This window comes from Podarcis pityusensis, assembly GCF_964106645.2.
Source record: "Podarcis pityusensis genome assembly, chromosome: 9".
Lineage (NCBI taxonomy): Eukaryota > Metazoa > Chordata > Lepidosauria > Squamata > Lacertidae > Podarcis > Podarcis pityusensis.
The window spans coordinates 17,096,015-17,111,696 of record NC_138034.1 but is presented as its reverse complement, the minus strand read 5'-3'; the positions used below and the strand labels follow the sequence as shown (position 1 = coordinate 17,111,696).

Here is a 15,682-nt window from a genome sequence, read left to right as displayed (position 1 = left end):
GAGAGAAAGAGAGAGTGACTAACCCAAAGTCATCTAGTAAGCTTCCTGGGCTGGGGAGGAATTTGAACTCTGGTTTCTTACGTCCAGTATTCTATCCATCACTGGGTGCGCTGGGATAGTGCCTCTGTAGAAATGTTTCTGCCCAGTTGCTTTGCTGAGTACTGCTTTGCTGTCTCTAGCAACTGTGACTGTTGTCATTGCAGTTGTGCTGGCGTGCATATTGGTGGATAGGGTACTAATTCCCGCAACCCCGAACCAGGATAATATACAGTTTACATTTCTCAATAAATCTTCGATGCTGTGAAAGCTAATAAAAAAATAATATAATGAGATCTAGATATGATAGTTCTTTGGCAGGAAGGAATCATTTTACATTTATCTCTTGCAGCTCTTCTTAATTGAAAGCAAACAAATCGGAGGGTTTCTAAAGTATGCCTTAGGCTGTATGCTGCTTATATTTATTCTAAAAGTATGATGTCAGCATATTTGAGGGGTTCCATGTTTCCTAATACAACTGTACCTTGGTTCTCGAACTGAATCCATTCCGGAAGTCTGTTTGACTTTCGAAAACCAAGGCATGGCTTCCAATTGGCTGCAAGAGTTTCCTGCACTCAGTTGGAAGCCGCGGTAGCTGTGTCGGACATTCGGCTTCTGAAAAACGTGGCACACCAGGACACTCACTTCCAGGTTTGGTTCGGGAGGCAAAACGTTTGAGTCACAAGGCGTTCGAGAACCAAGGTACGACTGTAAACACATTTGTTCTGAGCTGCACTTTCTCTTAAAATGAAACAAAACCCAAAGCTTTTTTTTCTGGCAGTGTGTGCTTTAGAAAGGATTCTGTGCTGTACAAATCATAACCATGTCTGCTGAGAAGGAAGTCCTACTGCACTCAAAGGGAATTTCTCCTTAATTTGCTTACAATTTGTTTTTGTTCTGGAAAATTATATTCAGCTCTATTCTCCATATAAATACATATTTTCTCCTATTCCCACTCACAGCGCTGCCTTTTTCTGCTGTTGGCATGCTTGTCACCCAAATATTAATTAAAAAAGGTAAGTTTCAAGCAACTTTGACTGAATATGGATGTCTGCTATTTGGAAATATTTTTCATATATAATATATATGAATTAATTATAGAAAAAGATTAGTCATATGTTTCAGGTGGGGAGAAAGTTATTGAATGTAGCCTACCGTACAAAGGAAAGAGTTGCATCCATTACTTGACCCACTTTGGCCCTTGACTGCTCCCACCCTTGGCCTGCGGTCCCCAAAAGGTTTCCCATGACCAGAATGTGGCTCCCAAGCTGAAAATTTTTTATCTAACCCTGGATTAACATCATGTGCTTATGGAGCCAGTGTTTGAAAACACAGATCATACATTGACAACTGCAAAATAATAGACTTATAAGGGGAAGCTTGAGCTACTCAGTTTTCTTCAGAAATAGTCAACAGAGATAGTTCCAAAGAAAGACTTGGGCATTTATGGAGGACTATAATTTATACCATGGTTAAGGATTAGATAGTTTTTAAAGAAGGAAATGCTTTTTTTTAAGGTATGTTACTTTTTGCTTTGATTTAGTATGTAGAATATTTCAAGTCACCTGCAACATGTAGCTCATTTGGGTTATGATATGGGTGAATACTATTAAAAACTGTTGTCCTGATTCAATATTGCACATTCCTTTGCATGCATGGATTTTCTGCTTTTGTGGAAATGAATGGAGCCATCTACATATCTAGCTCCTTCCTTATGTTAAAAGCTGGCAAAGAATGGAATTGTGTGTGTGTGTGCACATACACATACAAGCACACACACTCTTTCACTCACTCTCCATGTTATTGAACTGGAGTCTCCCAGCTTCTTTAATCAAAGCATTTAAATGTAATATTAGAAACTATTTTCAAACTGACGTACAACAGCTTTCCAGTGGTCTTCACTGTTCCCTCCATGTCACATGTATAGTTGGAAAAAAAACCTAAACCAATCACTGAAACCCCAAGTGCTGTGAGTCGATCATGGTTACGCATTTATCAGCTCAGGTTTCAGTTCGTATTTTGTATGGTTACTGCTCCTTACATTTTTTTTTATTTGTAGGAATTTCTTACAACACATTCAAAGTTTGGCTCTCTACCAAAAGTTTTATGTAAGTATTAACCCTTCACTACTTTGTAGCTGTAGTTAAAGGCTCACATTTGGAAAAACAGACAGGACTGCTGCATTTTTAATAGTTTTATGGACGAGAGAATTTTAGCAGGGCTACCTGTAATGACTGAAATTCCTTTTTCTGCACAACTTTAATGAAGATGCAGGAGTCCTGTTTTCATTTTCACCTGACCATCCTACTCACAGCTGAGATTTCGGTTCGCCACCATATTTCATGAAAAAGGCTCTGTGCCTTTCAGAGCTGTGTGATGGACATTGTGAGAGAAAATCTTGGGCATCTTGAAATGATGCTTTGAGTCCTGGCAAAGCAAGGTTTCCTTGCCCCAAAAAAGTTCTTTAGAGAGCCACTAAGTAAAGGTCTCTAAATCTATTGTAGTTAATGTGTAACAACTGTGCACATATTGCAGGAAATATTTATTTTGCGGGAATTGAAGCTTTCACTGGCGATGAAAGTAGAGACAAGTAGCATGTGGTTTTGGAAAGTACAGTGGTACCTCGGGTTACATACGCTTCAGGTTACATACTCCGGCTAACCCAGAAGTAATGCTTCAGGTTAAGAACTTTGCTTCTGGATGAGAACAGAAATCGTGCTCTGGTGGCGCGGCAGCAGCAGGAGGCCTTATTAGCTAAAGTGGTGCTTCAGGTTAAGAACAGTTTCAGGTTAAGAATGGAATTCCGAAACGAATTTAAGTTCTTAACCCGAGGTACCACTGTAAAGGAAAGCACACCTCTTGCAAAGATACAAATCCAAACAAACAAATTAGTGATGGAGTTGGAGCAGGTTTTGCTTCAAAGGAAACCTATGGCACATTCTTATCCATCTCTACTCAGAAGTAACCCTCACTGAGTTTTGTGGTCACCAAATTCAGTGGCAGGAAGTATTTATAGGTTTACAGCCCTGGTTTTATAATAGCTCCTCAGACGTAATTGTCACCCTGCTGCAGGGTGGATTTGATGTAAATCATTTTTTTACAAAAAGACTCATTCTTGCTCATATAATCTTAATATTTACAACCAGATGAAGGTTTCATTTGTGGAATAATAAATTTTCAGAGAAGTTTTTACACTTATATCAAATACTAATGATTTGGTTATACTATTAGAAATACATAGATAATTATGAAATTATTGTGAGCTTTAATAAATTAACTGTTTATATTTGGACAACTTTTCTGCAGTACTTTATTGGAAAGACAAAAATAATCATTCCCTTAATAACAATTTAAGCAATTTATTTAACTAAAACAATAACATTATAGCATATGTATCCTTATTTCCTGATGTATAGCCTTTGGACTATAATGTAACTTAAAGAGAAAACTAACTTTAGAAAGATTTTTTGTCCAAAAGCATTTTATTTTAAAAATCCAATTTAAATAAAAAAAATCCAATTTAAATAAAAAAAATCCAATTTAAATTAAAAAATCCAATTTAAATTAAAAAATCTGATTATTATTATTATTTAAATTAAATAATAGATTTTTATCCACCCTGCCCTGCTGGCCAGCAGTTGGAAAATACTGAGTATTTGCTAATAAGAAATTGACAGCTTTCCCCGTTCTTTTTAAATTGACATCTCATTTTTCTCAGTTTCAGCCTGATGTATTTGGTGATTACTTTCTTATCCTGACCACTTTTTAAGGCCTTTGTCTTGTTGCCATGGAAACACAAGAGATAAAAACTGTAGACTTAAGAACTTTCTTTTTTTAGTGCTAAACTGAAGCTTTCTTTGGCTTTGCATATGTTTTTATATATTTTTTATTTAAATATACCTGTATTTTTCTTAAAGTGACAGAGCATCAGATATCTTAAATCAGTCTTTGGTTTTCTTTATAAGTTGCTGGCTTTTGTGGCTACATTGGTGGAAAGTTTTCTTATATGAAGGCATGCCAAGAGAAGCTTAAAAGGCTAGAGAATTCACCACTGGGAGAAGCTCTGAGGAAAAATAAACCTATTCAACCTGAGTAAGTAATTTTTATTTGCTCAAAATTCTGAATTTCTGGAAAGTAAGTTCACTTTAAATATTAAAACTTGAAGTACTCTTGAGCACTGGTGTTCATTCCCCCCCTGCAGCAACACAGAGAGAGAAGGAAAGTAGAACTTGTTTGAGCACGAACCAGCCTAAGTTAACCACTTCAGAGGTCTAATGATTTTAAAGGGGAGAGGTGTTAAGGAAGTCCCTAACTCTCTCGTTGAAATTGGTAGCCCTTCAGATTGCTTCAAATCAGGTTGCTCATTCTGCTTATGTTTTATCAAGAGAAAGGGAAGAGGGAAAGTTGTGGTCAGCTTGCTTTTGCTTGTATTACCGTATTGGCCTGAATATAAGCCTCAGTTTTCCCCCCAAATTCCAACTGTGAAAAGTTAAAGTGCGGCTTATATTCGTGACCTTACGGTATGCAGCCAGGATTGTGAGACAAACAGTGCCAGGAGTGCAGCAAAGTGGCGCCTGCCCCATGTGTAGTCCCCCCCCTCCCCGTCCTCTCCCCCAAGGCCGGGAAGGGAGAGAGCGAGGAAGGGGAAAGATCCCCGGCAACGCAACGCCCCCCCCCCCCAAGTATGCAGCCAGGAGCAGCGAGGAATGGAGCGGCTTATATTTGGGTATTTTTTCTCTCCCCCCCCCCCCCATTTTAAAGGTGCTGCTTACCGTATTTTTCGCTCCACGAGACGCACCTGACCATAAGACGCACCTAGTTTTAGAGGAGGAATGCAAGGGAAAAAAATTCTTTAAAGGGAGCGCTGAGCAAAGCCTGTATGCATCCCAGGCTCTGCTCAGCGCTCCCTTTCATGAGCTGCATGGAGCGTGTGTGTGGCGCTTGCAGGCTTTTCCCCGAGAAGGGAGAAGGGCAGCCCGTCACTGACAGGCTCCCTTCTCCCTCCTCGGGGAAAAGCCCCCAAGAGCCGCACACATGCTCCGCGTGGCTCTTTAAAGGGAGCGCTGCTCTTGCTGGCTTTTGCGGGAGGTGGGGGAAGGGACAGAGCGTGGCTAAGCCAGAAGCTAGAACAGCGAGAGGGAGTGCTGCGCAGCAATCCCTTTCGCTGTTCTGACTTCTGGGATAGCTGCGCAGCCTGCATTCATTCCATAAGATGCACACACATTTCCCCTTACTTTTTAGGAGGAAAAATGTGCGTCTTATAGAGCGAAAAATACAGTATATTCGGTCCAATACGGTATTTCTTTTAAAATCTGGACTTTTCAGTGAAGCTTAAGTTCGTCCTGCAAAAGCTTTTTTAAAGCCTCCTCCCACTTCCCTTTAAGACTCTGATCTTTGCAAGCCTCTTTTCGGCCTTCAGTATCAGAGCTTGCATGGTTCACCTGCAAGCATCAGCAATGCCTGCATGCAAAAGTGTGTGAGCTGCTTGAAACGACACTTTCAAAAAGTGAAGCTGAAATGAGACTGGGGGCTCACTTAAAGTGCTTCTCCCCAGTGCTGCTTCTCCTGGGGGCAGGTAACAGCAGAGCAGTGGGTGGGGAAGAGAGCCAGCGTGGTGTAGTTGTTAAGAGTGGTAGACTCGAAATCTGGTGAACCGGGTTTGCGTCTCCGCTCCTCCACATGCAGCTGCTGGGTGACCTTGGGCGAGTCACACTTCTTTGAAGTCTCTCAGCCCTACTTGCCTCACAGAGTGTTTGTTGTGGGGGAGGAAGGGAAAGGAGTTAGCCGCTTTGAGACTTCTTCGGGCAGTGATAAAGCGGGATATCAAATCCAAACTCCTCTTCTTCTTCTTCTCTCCAGCTGTTCTGCTGCCACTTGCAAGAGAAGGCTTTAATCTCTGCTAATCAGCTGATGAGCAAAGTTTTAAGTCCCGCTACATTGGTTGTGCGATCCTGTTCCCTGCTAGGAACAGGACACACAGCCAGTGCAGGATTAAATCCTGTCCTGCTGCCCATAAGCTGACATTGCTGGCTTCAGTGCTTGATTCTCCTCTGCCCTCAATACCTGGAATGTCTTACAAGCATAATATGGAGGGAAATAAGTATAGGAGGAAGGAAATAGGATAGACTTCCAGATGTTATATGCAGTGGCATTTCATTTGGGAGAGAGGCAGTTGCCCCAGCGCAAAGTTGCAAGGGGCACAACATTTCAAAACCAGGTGCTGCCTCAGTACAGCTATGTGCTTCATGCTAACCGGGAAGTGACCTCTCCAGACAACAGAACAGCTCTTCTTTTCTTATCTCTGTGGCTGTGATCTCCTGGGTGAGGTGGACACTGTTAGGCAGTTGAATGTGCACACGTACTCTGTTTCCCTCCCTCCGTGCGGCCCCAGTTGCTGGCAACCCATGCTACGCCACTGGTTATATGCACTTGAATTTTTGTAGCTTCATTTGTGTGGCGTTGTTGTTTTAATATTTAATGTATTTACCACGTCAGTGGTCCTTTTTACTGCATAAAGGTAAAGGGACCCCTGACCATTAGGTCCAGTCGTGACTGACTCTGGGGTTGCGGCACTCATCTCGCTTTATTGGCCGAGGGATCCGGCGTACAGCTTCCGGGTCATGTGGCCAGCATGACTAAGCCACTTCTGGTGAACCAGAGCAGCGCACGGAAACGCTGTTTACCTTCCCGCCGGAGTGGTACCTATTTATCTACTTGCACTCTGACTTGTTTTCGAACTGCTAGGTTGGCAGGAGCAGGGACTGAGCAACGGGAGCTCACCCTGTCGCGGGGATTCGAACCGCCGACCTTCTGATCGGCAAGTCCTAGGCTCTGTGGTTTAACCCACAGCGGCACCCGCGTCCCCTTTACTGCATAGCCTGCTGCTTTTCCTGTGCTTTGCCCCCACCTATGTTGGCAAAAGATAAAAGACATGTGGGCTGGGCCCACAATGTACACATTGGAATCAATAGCTTTTAGACTCCTTGCACTCAGGGAACACCTTTGGATTGGATTTGTCACCTAATGCACCCATATGCATCTGGCTGCATGCTGCAGAGGCTTCTAAGGTGCGTTGTAAAGCAGAACATCACTGCAGGGTGAGGGGATTCATTGTCTTGGTTGAGATAGAGTGCCAGTCAGGATTGTGAGCTTTCATTGTTGCTCTGGGTGGACTGAAACTGCATCTTAGAATGCACTTAGTACCGTATTTTTTGCTCTATAAGACTCACTTTTTCCCTCCTAAAAAGTAAGGGGAAATGTGTGTGCGTCTTATGGAGTGAATGCAGGCTGTGCAGCTATCCCAGAAGCCAGAGCAGCAAGAGGGATCGCTGCGCAGCGATCCCTCTTGTTGTTCTGGCTTCTGAGATTCAGAATATTTTTTTTCTTGTTTTCCTCCTCCAAAAACTAGGTGCGTCTTATGGTCTGGTGCGTCTTATAGAGCGAAAAATACATTACATCCTTGTGGCTGCCACAATTGCCACAGCAATTGCGGACACCATTGTTCACAGAAGCTTGTCTGCCACTACCTAGTTCTCTCTCAGAAGAATTCCTGATTAGCTCCCAAGGAACGCTGTGAAACTCAGTTTGGAAACTTATCATATCATTCAGCAAGATAAAAGGTAGAAGAAGTGCTGCTGGAAGCAGGAAGGATTAAGAGATCCATAGAAATGGAGTATGTTTGGTGAAAAATGACTCAAGAGTTAACACTGAGTACAAACTTTATGGTCCCCCAGGGTAAGAAGAGGTGGAAGGGACACAGTTGAGGTTCTGAGAGAAGAGTTTTTGAGTTCCCAGTTTGGATCATATATTTACATTATTATTAGATCATCCCCCTGAAGAGGTGTAACTTTAATTTGGTAAGTCATTTTCCTTTCTGAAGGAAAAATGAGGAACAAACCTGGTTTGCAGTTCATTTTGGAATATGCTTAGCCAAGGCTGTGTGCATTCTGTACTGAAATGTTTCAAGTACAGCCAAATACTACCTTTATAAAATTTGTATCCTGCAGCCTGTATGCATACGCCTTGTTTATTTCAAATAAATCTACTTCTTGTGGGCAATGGCTGATTCAGATCACTGCAGCCATGCCTGCTTACAGCTGGGTAGTTCTGATGAGTAACACCTTCCCTCCAAGCCAGGCATAGGCAAACTCGTCCCTTCAGATGTTTTGGGACTACAACTCCCATCATCCCTAGCTAACAGGACCAGTGGTCAGGGATGATGGGAACTGTAGTCTCAAAACATCTGGAGGGCTGAGTTTGCCTATGCCTGCTCCAAGCCTTTGAGATCTTGTCAGGTATTGTCCATATTTTTCCCATTCTATATTTCTGTAAACAATGGCTGGAAACTTATTTTGTTAGAAATAAATGCAGAGATTCCCCTAGATGTGCTTGTCCAGTGTAATCTGGAAATGCATGCAGTTCAGCACTTGGCCAGGCATGGTCAAATAAAGCAGTCCTTATCTTTCCTGTTGTTAGATGTATAGAATGTGCAGAACGGATTAAAAAATGATCTGGTATCCCGTAGAGAAAATTTAGGAGTGTTCATTAACACAAGACACGGAACTGTGTGTATTAATCTAATATTGTGATTTGTATCCAAAAAAATTGCCAAGGTCCTACAAATCCATGTAATAAAACTTAAAGGGGGAATGGGAAATGATATCTCATGTAAAGGTCGGGGAGTAGAAATGTAAACCACTATTATTAGCAGTATTTCTGTCATTACTATTTCAATGTGTGTGATGGCTGCTTGCTAAACACAATAAATCAAACTGAGACTGATAATTGTGATTTTTGCGGCAGCAGTGTGAAAAAAAGCCCCTCTGCTGTGTGTGCTGAGCTGATGGACCCACATTAACCTTTCATTAGTATGGACAGTGGGTGTCCTGTTTTGCAGTCAACTTGCAACTTGGGGCCAGAGCCCGTATTGTTTGTTTTCTGTGATGGGTTTCCCTCTCTGGTAAGTGATCTTCCTCTAGCCTGCTAACATTTAGAAGCACTTAGTTGCTATGCGTATGCCTTCGCCATGAATCTCTGCATCTTCAGGAAGCCACATGGAACCTGAAATGTGGTATGTGAAGCAAGACAAGCATGGTGTGGATCTCTACAGTATAGAAGCTTCTAAACTGTATGGCCCACAAAAAGGCATGTATGAGATTGTGAGCTCTGAATAAATCAGGCAAATCTTAGTGGAGGTCTCGGTGATTACGGCAGTGCTAAAAATTCAGTTAAGGGTGGGAATCTACCAGCCTAGGGACTGATCATTGCCTGTTGGACCCGCAAGACTGTTTTTCAAAACGACACCTTGCCTGTAAATTAGGTGATGTCAGTTGATGGGTGGAGGTTCAATCCTGCTTGGTTACTCCTCCCACCCTTGCGCGATCTCTCCTGATCAACAAATGTGTGGTCCTGTTCACCTGTCAGTGTTGGCCTGCAGAGGTTGGAAGAGATGAGGATATGGCCTATACTGTGTGAAAACGATTCTCCATCCCTGTGTTAAACCAAATGAATCCTGTGTACCACGTTAATTTAAAATCATCTACTTAATGGCTGTTAAAAGTCAAAGAGCAGAGAGGAAAAGGAGAAGAGCAGAGAGCCTTGGGTTAAGGCAGGAAATTAATGTGGGATTTTAAATATTTTTCCAAAGAAGAATTTGTCTTTGTAATAAATGTAGCAGAATCTACAGAACGATAATTTTATTTTTGAGTCCCAATGTTAAATAAAGATTTCCACCTGCTATAACAATGATGTGAACCCCTCTGCTCCCCTAATCCTAGGCTCTTCTCCTCTTTCCCTTCCCTTCTTCCTTTGCTATAACTGGTTAGTTTATCCTAATAATAGTTTGGCCCAACTATAATAGATTTTTTTATTATTATTCTGGATAGGGTGAGAGGAACCCACGATACAGTGTGTGTGTGTGTGTGTGTGTGTGTGTGTGTGTGTAATTGAAAAAAGAACTAAAGTGCAGTTATTTTGAAAAGCTGTCTTTGTCTCTCCAGGTATTACTCTAAAAAAACAGAAGCTTCAGATGTGCCTTTACCTTTTGAAAGTACTCCAACAGCAGCAGCAGCAGCACCACCACAAGCACATACTTCCAAATACCATGTTGATAATTATGGAGCGACAGACTTTCCCTCTAGTGATGATCCAGTCCCATTTAGTTCTACCATGAATGAATCTTCTCCTTCTGGAATAACAGATGGTTTCCCTCAAGGTAGCGTTTGTCTTGAGCTCTATTAATACAGTGAGCTGTTCTCTAATCAAAAAAATGGAACGGATTCAGTGTTTTTCAGACCTATAGATGTGGACATTCCAGTTCTTTTTAAAGGCTGGAGCCTCATGTTACACTGGCAATCATGTTTCCTGAAAACATACCTGCCATTGAGAATACTGGTCATTTGGGGGAGAGAGCAGATTTCATAGAACTGTAGAGTTGGAAGGAACCCTGAGGATCTGGTAGCCTCTGCAATGCAGGAATCAAACTTTACCCATTTAAATTTTGAGAATAGATTAAGACTGTTTCGGCCCCAAGATCTCTAATTTGTCCCTTTAGCAGATAAAACTGCAGAAGTGATGAAGTGCTAACGATCCCGAGGGAAAACTTCAGAGGGAACGAGCTACTAGATGCATTAGTTTTTTGCTCCTGTACCCGAGTCTGACAACTTGATTTGCTACAGGCCTCCACCAGAGTTTCCTCTGGCTTCCCCATTTTAAATTTCCCTCCCCTCTCTATGCAACAGCTGCTTTACAAAGCAGGAGAGCACCTTTTGTAGATAACCTGTTGCCAGGCAGAGTTGGAAAAAGGGTGCTCTTTGGAAAAAATGTGCCGGAACAAGCCGCTTGGCCTTGTGAGCACTTTCAGTTTCGATCCATGCTTTTAACACACAGCTCTGTAGCTTTTGGGTGGGGCAGGCACACATACAGTGGTTGGGTATAGATTATATACAGTGGTACCTTGGGTTACATACGCTTAAGGTTACAGAGTCCGCTAACCCAGAAATAGTACCTTGGGTTAAGAACTTTGCTTCAGGATGAGAACAGAAATCGTGCAGCAGCGGCACAGCGGCAGCAGGAGGGCCCCATTAGCTAAAGCGGCGCTTCAGGTTAAGAACAGTTTCAGGTTAAGAACGGACCTCCGGAACGAATTAAGTACTTAACCAGAGGTAACACTGTATTTGCATGTAATGCTAAGCCATAGTTGATGTAAGTTCAAGCTTATAAACCGACAATAACAAAGAAGAGTACAGCAATAGGCACTTCATCTAATTCACGGCTCATCTAACACAGTGCTAGTAGGATGACTTTTGACAATCTGAATGTGCACAAAACATAATGGTATGTAAAGTGCATCTAAAACTCTAAAACTGACTATTCCACAGTTAAATGTCAGGAGGACTGCTTCAAACAAAAGCATTCCCTTAAAATAGACATTTCCATCTACATGTATTGTTTGTTATCCATTGATTTTCCCTCTTTTCCCTTTAAGAACCTGCTTTGTTTCTGGAAGAACGTCCAAAAAGAAAAGGAATCACGTATGATGAATTAAGGAGTCGCAATAGAGAGATGTATGAGGCAGGAATAACACAGAAGTCAGAATTTCCATCGAAGTCTTCACAGGAAAAAACAATAAAGAGAGATGGTAAATTGTTAAATAACTTAAATATTTGATGTTTAATCTTGTCTTTCCATTAGGGACTTCCAATATTCTAAGAAGTAGTAAACAAGAAGCAGTGTTCTTTTTATTTTCATGTCCATCATTTTTCTTTGATGGGTGGTCAGTTTTCAAGTAAGTTGACAGGTTTTTGCCCATGTATTTTTATTTGAAATCTCTGTAGCATATAATTACTGCAACTCTCCAGTTTGTTTGTTGAATCAGTAGCCAAGGAAAATTTCATTTCTTCTATTAGGAGAAAACTAGCTGAGCATCAGCCTAGGGAACCTTTCTGTTGAAAGGAATGAGCCTACAGGTCTTTCTGATCTGTGGGCCCTTAAGAAGTCAGAATAACATCTACCGTATTTTTCGCTCCATTGGACGCACCGGACCATAGGACGCACCGGATCATAGGAGGGGGAGAACAGGGAAATTTTTTTTTTTCTTGTTCTCCCCCTCTAAAATAAGGTGCGTTCAAGGTACATTCACCAGAGCTTGTGGGGCTGGCGGTGGGGAGAAGCGCTGCTTTCCTCCACCGCCAGCCTCAAAGATCCCTGAAGCCTTTGGAGCGCAGCGCCCCGCTGCCCTGCACAGGTTTGCGCGCAGCCGTCCCCAAGCTAGAGGAGCGAGACGGAGCCCTCCGTCTCGCTGTTCTGGCTTGGGAACAGCCTTGCTAGCTTCTGCAGGACAGCGGGGTGAAGGCACCCCGCTGCCCTGCAGAGGTTTGCGCGCAGCCGTCCCCAAGCTAGAGCAGCGAGACGGAGCCCTCCGTCTCGCTGTTCTGGCTTGGGAACAGCCTTGCTAGCTTCTGCAGGACAGCGGGGTGAAGGCACCCCGCTGCCCTGCAGAGGTTTGCGCGCAGCCGTCCCCAAGCTAGAGCAGCGAGACGGAGCCCTCCGTCTCGCTGTTCTGGCTTGGGAACAGCCTTGCTAGCTTCTGCAGGACAGCGGGGTGAAGGCACCCCGCTGCCCTGCAGAGGTTTGCGCGCAGCCGTCCCCAAGCTAGAGCAGCGAGACGGAGCCCTCTGTCTCGCTGTTCTGGCTTGGGAACAGCCTTGCTAGCTTCTGCAGGACAGCGGGGTGAAGGCACCCCGCTGCCCTGCAGAGGTTTTCACGCAGCCCTCCCCAAGCTAGAGCAGTGAGACGGAGCGCCCCGCAGTGCTCCGTCTTCCTGTTCTGGCTTTGGGCTTAGCGGCGCAGCCTGCATTCGCTCTATAGGACGCACACACATTTCCCCTTAATTTTTGGAGGGGGAAATGTGCGTCCTATAGAACGAAAAATACGGTAGATCAAATGTTTGAACATAGCCAGGTTTTTTGGAAAGGCTTCTCAGGATTATTTTTTTAAAAACTAATTTAAGCATGCAGAATATAACTCTGAAGGATATGCCATTGTTTTTTCTGTTTACTATTCAACTGGAAGGAAGCTGCTCTTGGCACCAACCTCCAGACTGTGTTTTTTGGATAAAAAACAATACTGCATAGGCCAGGGAAAGCTATGAAATGGAAGTGAAATTACCTTTCCTTTAGAAGAAAATGCATTATGCAAGAACAAGAGTTTATTCTCTCTTTCAGTGTACTTTGCTAGGTCAGTTTCTGAACATCCAGGCATTGTATTTTCATGCAGGAAAATAATAATATGAAACAATGCGTAAATTCAAAAGAAGTCACAATTGTTAATGTTACGGAAGGTGGAATTTTTAGTCTGATATGGTGGAAGGAAGTTGACTAGTGAATTGACTGGGATTGATAAAACACTACCCCTTTCCCAGCTGCCTTAGCTTGTGTGGTCACCTTGACAGTGACAGTAGTCTTGTGTTGGCTTAGCTCAACCATGTAAATAAATGTTCTGACAGAAGTACATCTGCATCCTGTGATATACAGATAGCAACAGTACCATAATGGTGACATAGATGTTTTGTACTGACCATAATGCCTTTAAAAAATCTGAGAAAGCCATAGCTACAGTAACTGTCCAGAATTGCTACTTGCACATTTCATCTCACAATGGTGGCAGTGGAAATTTGCACTGTTTTGATCATCTTCAATTGGCTTGAGCCAATTGTCAGGTCACATGATCTGCTGTCACATGGTTCTGTAGTGTTCTAAACATTTGTTAGTGCAGTAGACCTTGCTTCTCCTAATCTTCATTACAATGTTTCTCTTCTCATGGCCTCTTCTTTTATAGTTAAAGTCAATAAGTATGGAGATGCTTGGGAAGACTGAAAATCTTTATACCTTCTGAAGACATTTCTTCAATCAAAAATTTCAGCTTCATCAGTGTTGGTCAGATACCTGAATGTTTTTCTGTATTCTGAAATGCACTTGCTTTGCAATAAAAATACTTGGGTCTTCCTTTTTGTTTTGGCAAACTATCAGACTGGATTGTTGGTCTAAACGTGTTTTGACCAAATAGTAACAAAAAGGAAGAAAGGAGGCGACTAACTGGAATTCACAGAAGCAATTATCTTGTGCCTATAGTCTACTTGGATTGTACTGCTGCTGAAATGGAATAGAGAACCAAAATTATTTAAGTCTATCCCTCCTCACTTTAAAAGGGAATTCACTGTAGCTTTAACTTTTATTTCTTCCTTGCACGTTTCTAATTTACCTATTCAGGTGGTGAAACTAGAGCTGCAATCCAATTCCAGAAATGTTGATGGAGCATAAATTTAAGTCTGTCATTCAACTTTGTGCATGCATACAAGTTACGTGTTCCTAAAGACAGAAATCAAGCAGCCTTCACCAAACTTGTGTCCTCCAGATGTTTTGACTACAGATCTGGTCATGATAGCTAGGACTGATGGCATCATAGTTGTCTAAAACATCTGGAGCATCAGTCTGGAGAAGGCTGTCTTAGAAAAAGCATTATTCCGGTATGCGAGAAGCTTTATAATCAGGGTTTATTAAACCCTTAACATTTAAATATTGCAGTCCTGGTAAAAGCCACCAGCAAGTCTAGCATAAATATATTCATTTCCATTATATTCTATATCTGATTCAAACACAATATCTGTACAGGAGAGGAAGAGCTTATAGTAAGCTAAATCATGTACCTAAAGCTAAATGAATCAAAATTTACTTTTGAGAATATCAGGTCCAGAAATTAAGTAAAAGAGATTTTGAAATGTGTTGATGTTACATATTTATTTATTTAACATACTTCTAGGCTGCCTTGCTGCCTCTTACAACACGTTTTCAAGGCTGTAGTGATTCACAAAGGCTATGTGGAATGATGATGATTATATACCATGATCCCCCTTTTATCAGAGGCAATAAAAAAGGTAAAGGTAAAGGACCCCTGATAGTTAAGTCCAGTCTTAGACAACTCTGGGGTTGTGGCGTTCATCTTTACAGGCCAAGGGAGCCAGCGTTTGTCTGCAGGCAGTTTTTCCGGGTCATGTGGGCAGCATGACTAAGCTGCTTCTGGTGCAACGGAACACCGAAACCAGAGCAGCACACGGAAACGCTGTTTACTTTCCCGCCAGAGCCGAACCTATTTATCTACTTGCACTTTTTGGCGTGCTTTCGAACTGCTAGGTTGGCAGGAACTATCAGAGGTAATATCCTCTCCTAAATCAGTGCATAGTTTACTAATAATGCAATTTTCTAGTTTTCTCCACTATGAACGACTGTCAACTGAGCATATCTACACTGGATATGCAAAAGCAATCTCTTCATTTGCAGTCGTACCCTAAGGATATTTATATTAGCAATATACTACAGTGGTACCTTGGTTCTCAAAACGCCTTGGTACTTGGTTCCCAAACGCAAAAAACCCGAAAGTGTTCCGGTTTTCAAACGTTTTTCAGAAGCCAAACATCTGATGCAGCTATCGGCTATTGTTTCCAGGGTGCCTGCACCAAACAGAAGTTGTGCCTTGGTTTTTGAACATTTCGGAAGTCAAACGGACTTCCAGAATGGATTAAGTTTGGTGCTTTTGTTTTTGCTATTTATGTTGCGTTTTTATTTTTGAGGCTTTTTCGGTTAATTTGTTT

The 15,682-nt window shown here is 42.3% G+C and overlaps 1 protein-coding gene across 1 annotated transcript in view; it reads left to right on the top strand.

Moving 5' to 3' along the window:
- Positions 1-14,039, top strand: part of LOC308485991 (OCIA domain-containing protein 1-like) — a 15,091-nt gene extending 1,052 nt beyond the window's left edge. Inside the window, exons 2-6 of the mRNA XM_081022216.1 lie at positions 2,096-2,144; positions 4,002-4,128; positions 10,035-10,249; positions 11,522-11,674; positions 13,873-14,039. Coding sequence (XP_080878342.1) covers positions 2,096-2,144; positions 4,002-4,128; positions 10,035-10,249; positions 11,522-11,674; positions 13,873-13,910 — 582 coding nt within the window. The 3' untranslated portion in view covers positions 13,911-14,039. The remainder of the gene's footprint in view (positions 1-2,095; positions 2,145-4,001; positions 4,129-10,034; positions 10,250-11,521; positions 11,675-13,872) is intronic.
- The last annotated feature ends 1,643 nt before the right edge of the window (positions 14,040-15,682 follow it).